This window comes from Aotus nancymaae, unplaced genomic scaffold, assembly GCF_030222135.1.
Source record: "Aotus nancymaae isolate 86718 unplaced genomic scaffold, 86718_ANA_hifiasm-v0.15.2.pri h1tg000040l, whole genome shotgun sequence".
NCBI classification, from domain to species: domain Eukaryota; kingdom Metazoa; phylum Chordata; class Mammalia; order Primates; family Aotidae; genus Aotus; species Aotus nancymaae.
In genome coordinates this window covers 58,056,031-58,074,017 of record NW_026988454.1, presented here as the reverse complement: position 1 = coordinate 58,074,017, position 17,987 = coordinate 58,056,031, and the positions used below count along the sequence as shown (strand labels likewise).

The following is a 17,987-nucleotide window of genomic DNA, read 5'->3' as shown; positions in this document are numbered from 1 at the left end:
GATTTAGTCAGTTTCTTTCCATTCAGTTTAGATTCTGCAGGGGCTTTCAAGGCTTTAATGTCCTCTGTCTTCACTGGCTCTGCTTCACTCACACAGTGGAACAGTCTGGGCCCCAGGGCTGGCTGTGATTCCCAATCAGGGTCTTTGCCTCCAAACACTCAACAGGCTGCTTGGGGCAACAGCTTGTCTGTTCACAGTTGATAGCAAAACAAACACTTAATCTTCTCCATGAAATAAATAATTATGATAGCAATTACAATACATAGATGAAGTCAGCAGCTGGATTTCAACAGCCCTGATTATCTCGCCTGCTATTAAAGGTAATCCCAGCAACTATTGTTGCTCCTAGGCAGGAACAATATTACCCACCTTCTACAACCAAAGAATTCAAGCTTCAGGAAGGCCGGAGATCAGACTGTTCCAGAGTCATGGCAGGACCAGGTTGTAAGCTGTACTAGTTACTTACTGCTGCATAATGAATTACCCTAAAGTTTAGCAGATTCAAACAATAGACATTCATTATCTCACATAGTTTCTGAGGGTCAGGACTCTGGGAGCAGCTTGGGTGGGTAGTTCTGGCTCAGGGTCTCTCATGAGGCTGCAGTCAAGATGTTGGCCAAGGCTGTATTCATCTCAAGGCTTGACTGGGGGACAATCTGCATTTAAGCTCACTCCTATGGCTGCTGGTGGGCACCAGAAAATCTACTTCCAGGCTTATTCACGTGGGCTTCTCCACAGAGCTCCCTTGCGATACAGTAGCCGGCTTCTTCCAGCACAAACAGTCCAAGAGAGAACCCAAGATAAAAGTCACAGTCTTTCTGTTACCAGATTTGATTTCAGAAGTGACTCCATCACTTCTGCCATATTCTTTTCACCGGAAGCGAGTCATGCATTCAAGGGGAGGGGAATTAAGCTCCACCTCTTTATAGGAGGTGTATCAGAGAACTTGCAGATGTCTCTTTCAAACTACCTCACAAGCCCTGGTCTTTTGACTCCAAAATTTCCAACTTAACATTCTGATCTTATAATGCTAAGCCAAGTGACACCAACATCAACTTCAATTAAGTCCCACATTTCTACCTTCAGTGGCTGCAAGACAGTGACTTTTGGCCCAAGCCTTGGCCCTCATTTAGACCCAGAAGACAGGGTTGGACCATGACCATTGGATCTGCTCTTCCTGCCTTTGAGTGTTGCCTGGGATTTGGTGGATGCAGGGGTCCCGGCTCCTTGCTATCAGAATCAATTCCAACTCCACAACTTGACTAAAACCAGAACCTGGTCTGAAAGTGTAGAATGGGGTCAGAGAGGCAGGCCCACTGGCTTCAGCGCTGCACATGGTACCCCCACAAGGGACAGAGGATGCTCTTGGTTAGTGATATGGAGGAGACAGAAACCCTGTGGCACTGGTCTTGAGTTGTTACCTAGAATTGGAGCACAATGGTGATGAAGGACAACTTTTTAATGTTCCTAATATTGAGAGCATTTGAGTAAGTTCATTTTTATTGATTTTAAATGTGTCCCATTGGTGTTATACTGCTCTGGAACTTCTGAACACTGGTGCTGATTAGTTACACTGAAATCTTAAGTACTCTTCTGTGTTTCACCACCTGCTGAGAAAACAATTTAAAAAATAGATTATTACTGTCTTCTATATCACTAGGAACTATCAAGAAATACTTGCACATAATAAATAAGGCATCCAAAAGTGTTTTGGGGTACAGACACAGATATCCTATTCATATAAAGATGTCTATTAATTTTGAACACAAAGTTATGTTTATTTTCATGTTTATTATTTGGTTCTCTTAGGCATTTGAGCTGGTCCCTTGGAGAACATTTCTGGAAGATGGAAGACCATTCCCAGTTATGAGTAGCAGCCCAGATACCCTAGAGTATAATATGCAGGTAGGATAGGTCTTCTCCATTGTTGCAGAGAGAACTGAATGCAGACTGCAAAGATGGGTGCCACTGGGTCCACAGGTCAGATCCTCCTACTCTCACCCATGATGAATAATGTGTAAGATAAGCAGGGTGTTTGACTTTTGAAGCTATAAACCCTGGGCCACGAGGTGAATCACATTTTCTTATGACACAAGGGAAGCTTGCTCTCAACTGGCATTGGCCTGGATTGTAGACTCAGCTGCAGTTCTTGTGTCAGTAGTGATCTGAGAGAATGGCCAGTCATCTCCAGTCATGGGCTGAGCGTCTTAGAGAAACTCCCAGGCTGGTGGCTTAGAGATGTGTGACTCCTGACCTGTCCATAAACAGTGGTGGGAAGGGAACTTTTTAAAATAGGACTCATAGGGAGAATTTCTTTTCATTGCTTTCTTTTTCACTGTTAACTTCTTTTAAATTGTTAGATTCTTTTCATTATTAAATGTTTTTCCCTTGATCATTTAGGTAAATATTGTTTTTATTTTAAAAATAGAAAGCATAAAAAAGTATTAAGAACAACATGAAAATCGACCATAAATACACTTCAAAACAATACGGAGGTAGGGAGTGAATGGGGTGGGGCAGGACTGGCCACAGGTTGGTGCCTGTTGGGGCTGGGTGATGGGAACTTTTCTGTTTGCTTTTCTATATATTCAAAATTATCTATAAGTAAAATGGTTTTTTTGAGTAAAATAGTGAAAATGGTCTTAAAAAACTAACCATGTGGCTGGGTGTGGTGGCTCACGCCTGTAATCCCAACACTTTGGGAGGCCAAGGTGGGCAGAGGAGTACAGGAATTCAAAACCGGCCTGGGCAACAAGGTGAAAGCCTGTCTGTACTGAAAACACAAAAATTAGCCGGGCATGGTGGCATACGCCTGTAGTCCCGGCTACTCAGGAGGCTGAGGCATGAGAATCACTTGAACCTAGGAGACAAGGACTGCAGTGAGCTGAGATTGCACCACTGCACTCCAGCCTGGTGAGTGTGAGACTCTGCCTTAAGAAAATAAAATAAAATAAAATATCAACCATAGTACCACAACTAAGAGACAATTCCAGTTCACATTTTGTTTTTTTCCCTGGTGTTTTCCCTATGCATATGTGTGTTTATATCTGTACTTTTAAGGGGAAATTGATATCACACTATACATTCACCATGTACAGATCTGCTGTAAGGGCTGGAAACTTGGCATTTTCATACAGAACCAAAAGTCTGATGTGCTGAAAGAAAACTTTAACTTAGAAATGTTACTCTGGTTTTTATGGATTTTCTAATAGTTGAGAGAATGGGTTCTTGTAAATATAGTTACTCCTAGTTTTATTCTTGAAAACTGTATGTAAAGTATATATGTGGTCTTCAAATGGAAGGTTTTTTGTTTTTTTAGCTGTCCCTCTGTGGGCTGAGTGACCGTGACTGCAAGGTGGCTCATGGAGAACTGGTGGGTGTGCAACTGCTACTGGAAGATGTTCTGGGTAGCTATCATGTGACCATGGAGGGTCCCCCAAGACAGCAAGCCACACTGGCAAAAATACACAGGTATTCTTGGGGAATCATTTCCATACTGACCAGTACTGCATTGGACTGAAGGACCTCTCTGTTGGGGAGATGGACCAGGGAGCCACATTTTCCCACAGCCTCTCTCAGTAGGTCCCAGGACTGTGCCAACACTACCTAGGAGCAACAGTGGAGCAGGGGTAGCCACTGCAAGGCATTTTCTAAGTTCCATGATCATGGTATGTCTATTTATTTTAATTTTAAAAATAGGACAGCCAGGTGCAGTGGCTTACTCCTGTAATCCCAGCACTTTGTGAGGCTGAGGCGGGCAGATCACGAGGTCAGGAGTTTGAGACCAGCCTGGCCAACATGGTAAAACCCCATCTCTACTAAAAATACAAAAATTAGCTGGGTGCGGTGGCAGGCGCCTATGATCCCAGCTACTCGGGAGGCTGAGGCAGGAGAATCACTTGAACCTGGGAGGCAGAGGTTGCAGTGAGCCTAGACTGCGCCATTGCACTGTAGCCTGGGTGACAGAGCAAGACCTCGCCTCAAAAAACATTTTAAAAAGTAGGACAAAAGTTGTGGGAGGTCTGTTGAAACCAAATGAAACAAAAACTCCAACCAGGCACTTTCTTTGTGAGTCATACATCTAGGACTGAAGTTGAAAGGGCCAGAGGGGTCTGATAGACATGCTAGGTGAACATCTTAGGCCTGGGATCTTGACATCATTACTCAACTACTGGCCTATGGACTCATGGGCAGGCATTGCCTCCTCCAAGTTTATCCCTCTGAAGCTGTAAGGTACAAGAGCCACTAGCCCCCCTCGTATCATGACTTTAAATAATTTTGCATGTATCTGGGAACTAGCCAGAGACATGTTTGGATGCCAAACAAACTAGCTGGTACCCCCACTTGAAGAGCTTTTCTGTCCAAGCCAAACTTTCTGAGCAATGCCCTAAACCCGTCATCTCCATTTTCTTATTTTCCTGCCACTCCTCAAAGCATTGCAATGTGTCTTCCCCATCTTGCTGCTGAAACCTCTCTCATCAAGAGCACCATGGTCCTTGTCACTAAATCCACTGGATATCTACCTTCCTACCTAACCCCTTGGCAGCATTTGACATAGAGTCTTTCTCTCTCTCTCTCTTTTTTTTTTTTTTAGACGGAGTCTCACTCTGTTGCCCAGGATGGAGTGCAGTGCAGTGGCGCCATCTCAGCTCACTGCAACCTCTGCCTCCTAGATTCAAGCGATTCTCCTGCCTCAGCCTCCCAAGTACCTGGGGTTACAGGTGCCCACCACTATACCTGGTTAATTTTTTGTATTTTTAGTAGAGATTGGGTTTCACCATGTTGGCCAGGCTGGTCTCGAACTCCTGACCTCATGATTTGCCCACCTCAGCCTCCCAAAATGCTGAAATTACAGGCGTAAACCGTCATGCCCGCCCACACCCCCCGAGACACAGAGTCTTTCTCAATGCTTCTCTGCCCTTGGCTTCCACAGTATGAGACTCTCCTAGCTTTCCTCCCACATTTCTGGCCCCTCCTTCTCAGACCCTTCTGTAGGGTCCTCTACCTCTGCCAACACTAAAATGTTGTTTTTATAATCTATCTCATCATTGCTAACAGGGCCACATTTTGACTTCCACAGGCCGTAACACTTTTATCTTTGTGGGCTCCTCCCTCCTCCATGAAAAATCATAAAAAGTTATATTTTAACACTATGTGAGTACAAAGAAAAATATATTAATATCATATATTAAAGCATTTTATTTAGCCTAAAAAGTCTTTTTTTCTGATTTAAAAAAAGGCTTTTTGTGGGCCCTAGGCGCTGTGCCTCCTCTGCCCAAGCCATAAGTCAGCCCTGAATGCTATTAATATCACTACTGTTATCCCCTAGAAGTTGAGGCATGTTCGGATTGCTTTTTATATATTCATTTATTTAGTCCTCACGATAATTCCATGAGATAGGTTGTTTCATTGTTCTCATTTTATAGATAAGAATACTGAGGCTTAGGGCTGGGCGCAGTGGCTCACACCTATAATCCCAGCACTTTGGGAGGCCGAGGCGGGTGGATCACAGGGTCAAGAGATCAAGACCATCCTGGTCAACATGATGAAACCCTGTCTCTACTAAAAATACAAAAATTAGCTGGGCATGGTGGTGCACACCTGTAGTCCCAGCTACTCGGGAGGCTGAGGCAGGAGAATTGCTTGAACCCAGGAGGCGGAGGTTGCGGTGAGCTGAGATCGCGCCATTGCACTCCAGCCTGGGTAACAAGAGCAAAACTCTGTCTCAAAAAAAAAAAAGGAATACTGAGGCTTAGAAAGATTAAATAACATGGCTAAAGTCACATGGTTAATGAGGAGAGCAGCTCAGATTCCAACCCAATGGTCCAGCCCTGGAGCTCCCTCATCCTCTTCTCTACTAGGTTGCTCCATTCCTCACCCTCTCCCTAGGAAAACTCATCCACTTTTATAACTTTGATGACATTCACATGCAATGATCCAAATCTATATATCTAGCCCAAATATCAATCTATCAGACTTACTCATTCAATTGCCTGCTGGACAGCTCCACTTATTCCATCTCAGAGACAGCATGTCCCATGCTAAGCTCATCTTACCCCCTAAATCTTACCCCTCCTCCTGTGTTCTCTGTCAGTTTACCACTACCTGCCCACTTGGCCAAGCCAGAAACTCTGGGCACCATCTTTGACTTCTGTCTCACATCCCATAACCAGTCACTAAGTTTTACTATCAAGTATTTTAATATTTTTCAAGTTTGTCTTCTTTCTCCATTCCCCCCCAGTACCCGCTTCTACCAGTCCAAACCATCATCATCTCTGATCACTAGGCTATGATCATGACCTCCAATTGGATTCCATACACTCACTCTCACCTTCTTCCAATCCAGTCACCAGGGTAATATTTTTCAACATGAGCCCGATTATGTCACTTCCTTCACTATAATCCTTCAATGGATTCCAGATGCCCTGAGAAGAGTCCAAATGCTTTCATCAGACCCTTGTGACTTGACTCCTGCCAATATTTCTGCCCTCAATGTCTTTCAATTTGTCAAATGCACCATACTCTCTTCTGTACTCCTCTCAAACTGGTCCCTCTAGTGGAAAACTTCCCTCTCCTTCCTCTTTCTACTGCATCACCTGATTAATTCCTACTTTTCCTTCAAATTTCCACTTCCAAACCACTCTCTTTTGGAAGCTTTTTCTGATCATCCACCCTTACCCCGATGTTCCTCTGTGCCGATTAGAGTATTTCTGCTGCAAGTAACAGGTTGTCCCGTTAGCTACAACTTAAATTAGAGAAGCATATTAATCATCCATAATAAAAAGTCTAGAAGGAGCCATTTCAGGTTTTTGTAGCTCCTAGACAATGACTTCAAGGACTCAAGCTCCACCATCTAGGGTGTCAGCAAACGTCTCCCTTATTTTTGTAAGATAAAAACAGGACCAAAAAAGCTTTCTCCTTGGAGATCTATCTTTTTATCAAGAAGGGAAATGTTTTCTAGAATCCTCCTAGTAGACTTGCCTTGTGTCTTTTTGGCTAAACCGAGTCACAAGTACACTTCAGGACAATTAGTAGAAAAAGAAGTAGTTTTATATGTGCCATCTACATTCCACAACAGAATCAGATGCTTCACCTAGTGTGATCATTTGTAAAGCTGGGTGTAGACCAAATCGTGCCAAGATCAAAAAACATGCTAGGCCCCCTGGTCCTTCTGTTTGCCATTTTTCGGCCCTGTCTCTGATGGATTACCATCTTTTCCTGACATTCCCCACCACCCTCCATCTTGTTATTTACCTTGGCTCCTGTTCCTTCTCTTGTCTTTTAAGTTAAAGCACTTAGGTAGAAAAGATTTCTCATCATATGAACACATTAACAAACAAGTTTTCTTTAAAATTATTATTTATTTTAATTTTATTTCATGTGTTTTTATTTAGGAGTATTTAGCTATTCGTAGACAATAGGAAGCGGTAGAATTTATACTTCCCTGAGAGTCAGGACTCCTGAGTTCCTGCCCTAGTTATGCTACAAGCTCTATGATCTCACTAGGCCTGTCTCCAAAGCTACCAAGTAAAAGTGATACACTGGCTCAGGGATTTTAAAATTGTGCTCCAAGGAGCCCTGGGGTTCCTCAGAGATACCTTGGGGACTTCTTGAGCTGGGACAGAGGGGTGCAATTGCATGGCCTCCAGGCTGTCCCCTTCATGTCACCATGCTTGGTGCTGGTCTGTTGAATATTTGGGCCAGTGCATAAGAATTCATTCGATGAAAGGGCTCTGAGAATAAAATAAAATCTGGAAATCCATGCACTAGCTGATTGCTGGGGAGGCAGGCTACAAGATTGAGGAGTTACCAGCAGTCTACAGGAACTCACTCTCCCCTGGGTCTTGCTTACTAATTCTCTCTTGGACACTGACCAACGCTCTTCCTGGCAGACAGGCTTTTCCTTAGCTATGTCAAGAGCACTGCTCTAGGATCCAATTATACCAGGTTGTTCTTCCTGTTTCTAGCCAGGAAACTTGAGTGTCCTGGGTACTGTCACCTAAATGCTTTCTAAAGCTTTTCTTATAATATCGTGGGATTTGCCATCCTGGTCTGCCAAAAAAAGCTCCTTTTTCTATGACTGAGACATTATGGACAGACAGAGGCCTGGATCTGGTCCCCATTTTATTCCTCACTCTCTGGGTGACCCTGGCCCTCAGACCACTGGCTGCAGGAGAGCAGGACAAACAAGGACCTGAATACCTTGCTTCCTCCACGTCCTCCAGGGCTCTTAGCAGCCCCTCCACTAATATTTACTTAAGGAAAGTACCAATGAATAAATAAAGAAATCATAATTTTACACTAATCTTTCTTATTGAATTATAAATTCTAATTAAGAGAAATATTTCCTGCCTAACTTCTAAAAGACAGTAAAGAAACAGGAGGTAGGATAAACTTCAGTTTCTATTTCTTTACTCATAAGATGGGCAAAATCCTCAGTGGAAAGTTATTTCGTGGCCCCACTGTGACGGGAACTTTACTTTCAGGTGTATTGAAAAGCACTTTCCAGAATACAGAGGGAAAGTTTTTCAAAGGCAGATAAAATGTTAATATACAAGTAAGAGTTTTCAAAATGAATGGTTCCAGACCCAAGCAGAAAGTTGCAGTTGAGACATTCCTATCCTTTCCATAAACTGTTCATGAAAAATGATCAACCTCCCGCAACTCTACATGTGCTACAGGCCCGTAAACCATTCCTCCTGGGGAAAAGTTAATTCTCCAAATACTTTGTTTTGCACAGGCTGCATGTAAAAGGTTAAACTGTGTTGGTCCATGATCAATAAAGAAGGATTTCCATAATGCTTTCAGCCAGATTGGTCCAAAGTACCAGGATTCAGAAGTCAGTGCCAGGATTCAGAAGTCAGTTCCAAAGCAGCCCAAAGGCCTCTGAGCTGCTGGAGGGCCCGTGCAATGCAGTGATGTCCCTTGCTTTGCTGAGATCATTTCTGATACTGTGGAAGCAGCTGGAAGTGCCAAAGGAGCACTGGGCTGACTCAAGCTGCAAGGCCAGGACATCAACTCTGTCTCTCTCCATCAACAGTTTTCAGAGCTCTATGAGTGAGTGTTGCTGAGGCTGAAATGTATGGCCATGACTAGAACCTGGGGGAGCGGCAGATTCCTGCCCCTTAATCTGAGAGTGAGATTTGGTCCATGAATCCTAATATGGCCCATTAGACCCATGGGCTGAGTCTCTCAGAGCTTATGGCATTGCAGCCAGAGGTATACATATGGCACATAGGCACAGGTCTGGGGGATGGCAGGCATTCTACCAGCTCGGGCCCTGGCTGGAATGATGTAGCTGGCTGGGAAGGCATGTTGCTTCTACCATGTGTCTGTTAACAAACAAACATTTACTAAGCACCTACACACACCCTGGGCCTTACCAAGCTTAAGAACATTCGCTTTAGGCTGGGTATGGTGACTCATGGCTGTAATCCCAGCACTTTGGGAGGCTGAGGTGGGTGGATCATCAGAAGTCGGGAGTTTGAGACCAGCCTGGCCAACCTGGTGAAACCTGTTTCTACTAAAAATACAAAAACTTAACCAGGTATGGTGGTGGGTACCTGTAATCCCAGCTACTTGGGAGCCTGAGGCAGGAGAACCGCTTGAACCCAAGAGGCAGAGATTGAAGTGAGCCAAGATCGCACCATTGCATTCCAGCCTGGGCAACAAGAGTGAAACTTGGTCTCAAAAAAAAAGTTCACTTTGGGCATAGCCAGATTGTTTATCTTGTGAAATTATTATAGTCAGTGTCTCTGATAACTAGGGAATATGAAGACTTGTCAATATTTTGAAGAATGAGGACTGAAATCATATGCACCCATTGGAAAAAAGCCTCACGATTTCATATGGCTAAGGGAGTGATAACTGTGGTGAATTTACATGTTGATGTGAGTATCTGTGAATGGGTTAGGATACTGATGATAGGAAAGATAAAATGAATGAAAATAATTATCAGAGAATTTAAATGAGAAAAAATATGTTTGCTAATTTCTGTCTGTCTTCTTTAATAGAACGGACATTCTCTACTCCAGCATGAAAGCTATAGCCAGGCAGGGGGAAAAGAAGATGAATTTGAAGGACTTATAGGAAATACTTAGTCTGTTCTTCCCCCCAGTGGAGCCTCAGAAATTGAAATAAAAACTCACCAGGTATGGAGGATATATTTTGAATTTGCCTTTGAAAATGTGATTTATGGCCTTAGCATGTAAAACTACAGATGTACCCAAATGGTATTTTTTCTAAGAAGTTAAGTGTAAATTGCAGGGCTGTAAATCATTGAAGGGGCTGGAGGGAGGGCAGGACTAAGTATTTAAAGGCACGTGGGGCTTCGATGAAGCAAATTACTACCCTTAATGTCCCTGTTCTACAAGTCTCGATTTTTATCATTTTGATTTTTCTCAAATTGATGTGTAATTTCATAAGAATGATGATAGAAAACATAACCACTATCTTAAGCATAAAATTTAGCATGCAAGTATCCACATGGAAATGAAATATTTTTAAAAGCTCCCTGTAATTGTTTTTCTGAGAATAAGAAAATGCCCATTTGGTATGTGTTAGATGATCTGTGTGGAGAAGTTGTTTTCCTAAGTCTTTGGTCCTGGGACTCAGACTGGGCTTATTCTATCAGGCAAGCAAAGCCTCGGCTGTTTGGTTGTCAATGCAGAGATGCCCATCCACTGAGCAACAAGGAGAATTCAGCCCCCGTGCAGGCCCCAGTGCCAAGCTCACTACTTACCCTTCTGAGCCCTATTCCTTTCCAGCATCCGGGGGCCTTCAACAGGGGGAAACATGGCCTCTGCAAGCATAATAGATAGAGTGAAGGCTTATAGTTTTTGGAAGAGTTTTCTGTTGGTCCTACAACCCCAGCCGAGGCCCAGTGCCTCAGTCTGGTAACTGGTGGGTCACACATATTCACATACTCAGTCATAGGCAGGGCCTCTGGGTGCTTATGGGGTCTCACTTGCCCTGTAAGTATTCCCATGACCAAGAGAGCAGAATGTTAAATGCAAATAAAACCTTGTGAAATCTTCCTTGGTATCTAAATCAAGTTTTACACCTGAGGGCTTCTCTTGTAATGAGAACGCACAAAATCCTAGGCACATTTAGAGACCGCAAAAGACATGAGGTCACCCCAGGGATTGAACACTTTGCAATTTAGCAAAACTTGGTTTAAAAAAAAAAAAAAGGATTGTATTTTATCAATGAGGAGGTGAACCAAAAAGAAAAGGTGCTGGTCTCCAGAGAGGTAGATCTGTGCCCCCAGAAGCACCTGGGAGACCTAGAAGGGATGCCTTCCTTCTTTCCCAGGAGAGAGCAGCTGGGGGGAAGGCCCTAGTCCACAGCCCTCCTGCAGGAATGTGACATGGGATTCAAAGTATAAGCTGAATGTAGAGAGTGACCCTTAACCTATGCTTACTCTAGCTTCAAAAACTTCTCGAAAAATTTGAAATTCATATGATCCAAGAGGTACTAAGAAAAGTTAACAGAGAGATGACACTGGTTTTATCAGAAAAGGCCGAGGAGTGTTCGCTCCCTACAGGTAAACTATGTTTATTTTGTTGCTTCACAAAATAATGTTTATTGGTTTTTCCTAATTACAAAAGCAATTCTTATATCAACATTTTTAATAAAACAACCAAAAACCAATACATTAGTGCGATACCCAGAAAATGATATAAAAATTATCTTTTACACCTTGACCCTGTGCAATGAAAGGGCAAGCCTCTCCCCAGCTGGGCATCTCTGAATGCCACCAGAGAGCTGAGTGTGGTTGAGCACTAGTTACAGAAACCGCCACAAGACACAAAGCACTTTGGTATATTTCCTTCCCTGTGAAAGGCTTTTTCAAAAAATAGAAAACATAGTTTCACTTCAGTTTCAACTCTACTGATTAACTCATAACTGAAACAAAGTTGAAATGAAGGAAACACCTAAAGCCTTTCTTATTTGTAACATATCTAAGTTATGATATGTCAAATTTACATATTTAGGGTGTGAAGACAATCAGAATGGTTTCCTTCCGTCTGAGGTCCAAACCTGGGGCCACTTCGTGGCCATGTGATACACAGGAGGCAGAGGGGCATCTGGGGTTTCATATTCTGTGGTCACCATCCTGAAACTTTTGATGGTTTCACTTTGAATTTGTTCAAAGTTATGATTCTAGGTACCTAAGGTGGGCAGGAGGCTTGCCCTTACTGAGCTACCCATGGAACACCTGATGGTGCTGCCAGCCTGGGACCCCTGAGATGCTGCTGGGTGCACACACCTGACTTTGAACCTCCCCTCACCCAGAGAGGAGGGGCACCTTGGTGCAGGGAGGGTCAAGGTCAGGCGTGTGCACCCAGCAGCATCTCAGATGTCACAGGCTGGCAGCACCATCAGGTGTTCCATGGGTAGCTCAGTGAGGGCAAGCCTCCTGCCCACCTTGGGTACCTAGGATCTCCCAGGACAGAGGTTGCAGTACTCTTGGGGGTTGCCTTTCCACAGTGGATTGGGGTGGTGGGAAGGGGAGATGCCTGGCTCAACTTCTCATCCTTGGCCAGGGCCCATAGACTCAGTCTGGTAACTGGTAGGTCATGCATATTCATGCACGACAGGGCTTCTGGGTGCTTATGGGGTCTCACTTGCCCTGCAAGTCATAGGCGGGGCCTCTGGGTGCTTATGGGGTCTCACTTGCCCTGCAAGTCATAGGCAGGGCCTCTGGGTGCTTATGGGGTCTCACTTGCCCTGCAAGTATTCCCATGACCAACAGAGCAGAATGTTAAAAGCAAATAAAAACACCATGATAGTTCAAGAGAGAGACTGCAGAAGAAAGGGAAAAGTTTTATCTTTTAGATCTGTGTGACACTTTTCCTGCTTTTTGAACAAAAGGTCCTACATTTTTATTTTGCACCAGGCCCCTGTATTATATAGTTAGTCCTGTCTGAACTATACTATCTATTCCTAGCTTTGAATATTCTGTAGGAAATTCATAACCTTTGAGCTAGGGAGAGGTTGTCTGACTACAAACATAAATTAGGTTTTCCTTTTGCCTTTTGACACAAAGTCCACAGACATTGTAATGTTAATTAGAAACCTCTGTCCTCACCTAAGACATAGTCATTTTATTAGTGCTTTGAGTAACTGAATTCTGTACACAGGGCCCTGTGCAGTGACAGTGTGAGCCTCTCCCCAGCTGGGCGTCTCTCATGCCACCAGAGAGCTGAGTGTGGCTAGCTCTAGTTACAGAACATTCAACAAGACACAAAGCGCCTGTTGTTTATGCTGTGTTTGTTGCATCCAGGCGGCTCCCTTCCGAGTCCTTGGAGAAAATCCACAAGCAAGCAGCAGGTGCAACCATCTGCACATGCTGGGGCCGTGGTTCCTATGAGACGCCCGGGGTGAGGGGCTAGGGGAAGCATCTTTGCTTTGTGGTTGTGCTGCCTTGCACAGGGTGTCTGTCAGCTGTGCCTGCAAAGGGCCTTCAATGCAGTGGGGGGCAGACGGAGGGGAGGGGTAGAGTTATTTTTAACAGTGGCAAGGTTGGTATTACCAAGTGTCACTTCGGCTGGACTGTGCTGGCCAATTCTAAACTCTTGTTTGATTCTATACTTATAAGACTTTTTTTTCTTTGAGATGGAGTCTTGCTCCGTCCTGAGACTGGAGTACGATGGCATGATCTCAACTCACTGCAGCCTCCCCGTCCTGGGTTCAAGCGATTCCCCTGCCTCAGCCTCCTGAGTAGCTGGGACTACAGGCATGCATCACCATGCCCAGCTAATTCTTTTTTTTTTTTTTTTTTTTGGATTTTAGTAGAGACAGGGTTTTACCATGTTGGCCAGGATGGTCTGGATCTCCTGACCTCATGATCCACCCGCCTCTGCCTCCCAAAGTTCTGGGATTACAGGCATAAGCTACCGCACCCGGCCACTTATAAGACTTTTAAACTCCACGCAATATTGAGGGGCAAGGGTTGTTGTTTCTGGTTCTGTTTTGTTTTGTTCTTTGGTCTGTCAGGCATGACTCAGTGTGGAGACCTGGATCTCCTCCTCTACTGAGTTCTCCTAATTCAAGTGATTGAGTCCTCACTGTGTACCAAGGTGCTTTTGTATACATTTCTTCAGTGTAGTCTTCTTGAGACCTCTGTGGACTTGGTGCCTTCAAAGAAGGCAATAAGATATTGGAATCCCCACCTACCTACTGTTCATCTTGGCAGCAAGAAGTAGCCATAGTGGACAGGGCTTCCAAGCAGGGGCCGCTTCTTCATGCGGAGGTCACCCTTTGTGGTCAAGGTTAGCTTGGGGCTAGAGGTTTCTCCAGAGGAAGTTAGGAATGGAAAATATTGAGAACCAGGGGGACAGCAGAAGCCCTTATCCTTTTCCTCAGGGCCTTCTCTTTCCCTATGGGCTGACTGACTTAGGTGTTTCAATTTACACCTGCCAAAAAGAAACCCTGAGCCAGGTGTGGTTGCTAACTCCTGGAGCCCAGAAGCACTCTGGGAGGCCCAGGCAGGCGGATCACTTGAGCTCAGGAATTAGACCAGTATGAGCAACACGGTGAAACCTCAACTCTACAAAAAATGTAAAACAATTAGCTGGGTGTAGCTGTGCACACCTGTAGTCCCAGCTACTCAGGATGCTGAGGTGGGAGGATCGCTTGAGCCTGAGGTATCGAGGCTGCAGTGAGCCAACATCGCACCACTGCACTCCAGCCTGAGTGGCAGAGTGAGACTCTGTATTAAAAAAAAAAAAGGAACCCTGGAATACTTCTCTCCCTTCCCTCCTTCCCTCCCCCTCACCTTGTCTCGGAGCTTGATCATACAGCTTCTGAATGAGTTTCCGGGTTGTCAGTGAAGATGTGGCATCCAGACCTGGCTCTGGGGCTCAGTCTCGGTAGCTGAACTAGTAGTCTCCTGAAAGCTGTCTAAAGTGGCTCCGGACATCTTTGTTCAGCCCCGGGGCTTATCTTAGCAGAGATGGCCCCATTGGTTCATGAACATTCTGCATCCCTCATCTCTGATGTTTTGGCATTGAAGTGATTTTTAATTGATTTTCTCATTTTCTCTGAGCAGTTATAAGGCCAATAGTCTCCAAAGTGGAATATATATATCCCAGGGGTGTGGGAAGAAAATAATAGCACCTCTAAATAGATTAGAGCCATATGTAAGGAGTCACATGCCACACTCTACATTGAGGTGTCCTGAAGTGACCATGGGCAGGCAGTCCACAAGTAATGAGAAAATGGTAGAGGTGACACTTCTAATCCTAGTGCATGCTTATCCTCAGCCACACTATGAGGTCAGGAAAGATAATCTAATCACATGTGACAAGAAGGTAGACAATAAAGTTTTCTTCTTCTTTTTTTTTTTTAGAGACAAGATCTCACTCTGCCACCCATGCTGGAGTTCAGTGGTGCCACCACAGCTCATTGCAGCCTCGAACTCCTGGGCTCAAACGATCCTCCCACCTTAGCCTTCCAAGTAGCTAGAATCACCAGTGCACACCACCATGCCCAACTAATTTTTGAAAAACTTTTGTAGAGACATCCTCTTGCTATGTTGCCGAGGCTGGTCTTGAACTCTTCAAGTGATCTTCCCACCTCTGCCTCCCAAAGTGCTGAGATTATAGGAATAAGCCACCTTCCTGGCAGACAAAAAAAAATTATAAAAGGTCAAGGAAACTATTGGGAATGTGGACTGCGATCCATTCTTACTGTTGATGAATCCTACCCTAAGTACATCATGCTTTGTGATATTCACTATTGGTAGTATTGTGGGTAGTTATAAAACATAAAAATTAAATTAAATTAAATTAAAATAATAATATACCATAATAAATATAATCAAAATATAAGTGTACGTATATTAAAGGTGAGATATCAACAATGTTTTGCTTCAAGAGAGCATAACCCAAACAGTTCTTACAAGAGCATTGTGTCAGCCGGCATTTCCCCAGCAGTGCCATGGAACACAGATTCCTCAAGATATTAAAGCAACAGTTCTCTCAGCCCTTCTTCACTTAACAGGCTTCTGGCTTACCTGACATTTTCCATTCTCCTGGTAACACGAGCCAGCAAAGTGCTCACTAATCACAGCCTTTGGGTGGCTTGTGTTTTACCTTACATCACTGATCATTGTTTGCTCCAAAGCTGTTTGTGCTGGTTTTAATTGTCATTGTATTGAGCTAATTTAATTAAAAACTATGTAAACCAGTGTAATAGGAATACAAAAAGAAAGAGATCTGCTGATTCTAGAAAAACGAAATTGAAATTGAACATCTGTAGCACATCTAGTCAGTGAAACATTATTAAGCATTAAAAATAAATGAGCTGTCAAGCCATGAAAAGACATGGAAGAAGCTTAAATGCATATTACTAAGTGAAAGAAGCCAATGTGAAAAGGCAACATATTGAATGATTCCAAATATGACATTCTGGAAAAGGCAGAGCTATGGAGAGAGTAAAACGATCAGTGCCTGACATCATTTAGGAGGGTAGGAAGGAAGAAGCAGGGTACAGAGGATTTTGGGGCAGTGAAACTATTCTGTAGTGGCGTATCCATGTCATAGACGTTGTCCAAGCCCACAGGATGTAAGTCACTAAGAGTAAACCATAGTGCAAGCTATAGGCTTTGGATGATAATGACATGCCAATGTAGGTTAATTGATGGTAACAAATGCACTCTCTGGGGCAGGACATTGATGGTGGAGGATGTGTGTGAGGACTGGGAGCTTATTGCACTCTTGGTACAATTTTGCTATGAATCTAAAATTGCTCTAAAAAAATTAAATCTATTTTAAGAAAGAAAATAAAATAAAACGGCCAGGCAACGTGGCTCACGCTTGTAATCCCAGTACTTTGGCCAACATGGTGAAACCCTGTCTCTACTAAAAATACAAAAATTAGCCAGGTGTGGTGGTGGGCACCTGTAATCCCAGCTACTTCAGAGGATGAGGCAGGAGAATCACTTGAACCTGGGAGGTGGAGGTTGCAGTGAGCCACGATCACAGCATTGCACTCTAGCCTGGGCAACAGGAGCAAAACTCCATCTCAAAAAAAAAAAAAAAAAAAAAAAAAAAAGAAAATGAAAAGAAAGTTAAAAAAAAAAACCTCATTATGCTGAAAGATTTGGAAAACCTCAATAAAAGGCTAGTTGTATAGAAAAAGGGAAAGTTATCAAATTGGTTATAAGACAGATGACTGGAAAGATTAGGTAAAATTGTGAAATTGTGCAAAATGATGTGTTTGGATTTTCATGGTTTTTAAGTTTTCCCTCTCTGAAATCAAACAAAACTAGAAACTATAGGCCATGCCCTATATATTATGATTTATAGAAGAAAGATGGTGCAGCACTCCAATCAGTGGGTACATACAAAGCAAAGACCTCGGCTCTGTGTTAGATGACCGGCAAATATTTTTAAATTTATGTATTTTTAAGTTAAATGTTTTAGATAGTATATGTTATTTGTAAAGCATTCTCTGCTTTTCTGCTTTAACTTTTTTTTTTTCTTAACTAACCAACTAACTCTTAGTCCTGATTGCATTAGATAGGAGGAGGATTTCTACCATGTTTTTCAGGGTTGGTGGAGAAGAGTTTGTTAATTTGTCTTTTGTTCAAAATAGGTGTGGGAACTCAGGGTAAATATTGCTAAACAGTTTTCTCTGCTCTAGAGCCTTTACTATCCAACTATGCACTGTGTATCTCCAGAAAAGAGAGAATGTGCAACTTTTTAAATTTATTCCAAAATTTATTTGACCACAGAACCTTTTTCTCTCCTTAGAAACATTTATTATCAACGTGAGGAATTAGTGTTCTGGGGAGCAGTTTGAAAACCACAGGAGTACAAGATGCATGCATACTCTGCAATGAGGCTTTCAACCTACCCACTTATTGGGATGCCCCAGCTGGTGGAGAGAACGGCCTTGATTGGCACCTGCATGCCTTCAAGTTTCAGTTCTGCCTTGGTTTGGGACCCAGGAACTACTGAGGCACCAAAGGCTAGTGG

General features: G+C 43.5%; 1 protein-coding gene across 1 annotated transcript in view; it reads left to right on the top strand.

Annotated features, from left to right (window-relative positions):
* Nucleotides 1-17,987, top strand: part of LOC105707413 (coiled-coil domain-containing protein 162-like) — a 55,879-nt gene that overhangs the window by 317 nt on the left and 37,575 nt on the right. Inside the window, 10 exon segments of the mRNA XM_064360368.1 lie at nucleotides 1,810-1,905; nucleotides 3,320-3,462; nucleotides 8,802-8,843; nucleotides 8,876-8,988; nucleotides 8,991-9,057; nucleotides 10,014-10,054; nucleotides 10,057-10,151; nucleotides 11,428-11,545; nucleotides 15,356-15,405; nucleotides 16,551-16,572. Of these exon segments, the coding sequence (XP_064216438.1) occupies nucleotides 1,810-1,905; nucleotides 3,320-3,462; nucleotides 8,802-8,843; nucleotides 8,876-8,988; nucleotides 8,991-9,057; nucleotides 10,014-10,054; nucleotides 10,057-10,151; nucleotides 11,428-11,545; nucleotides 15,356-15,405; nucleotides 16,551-16,572 (787 nt within the window).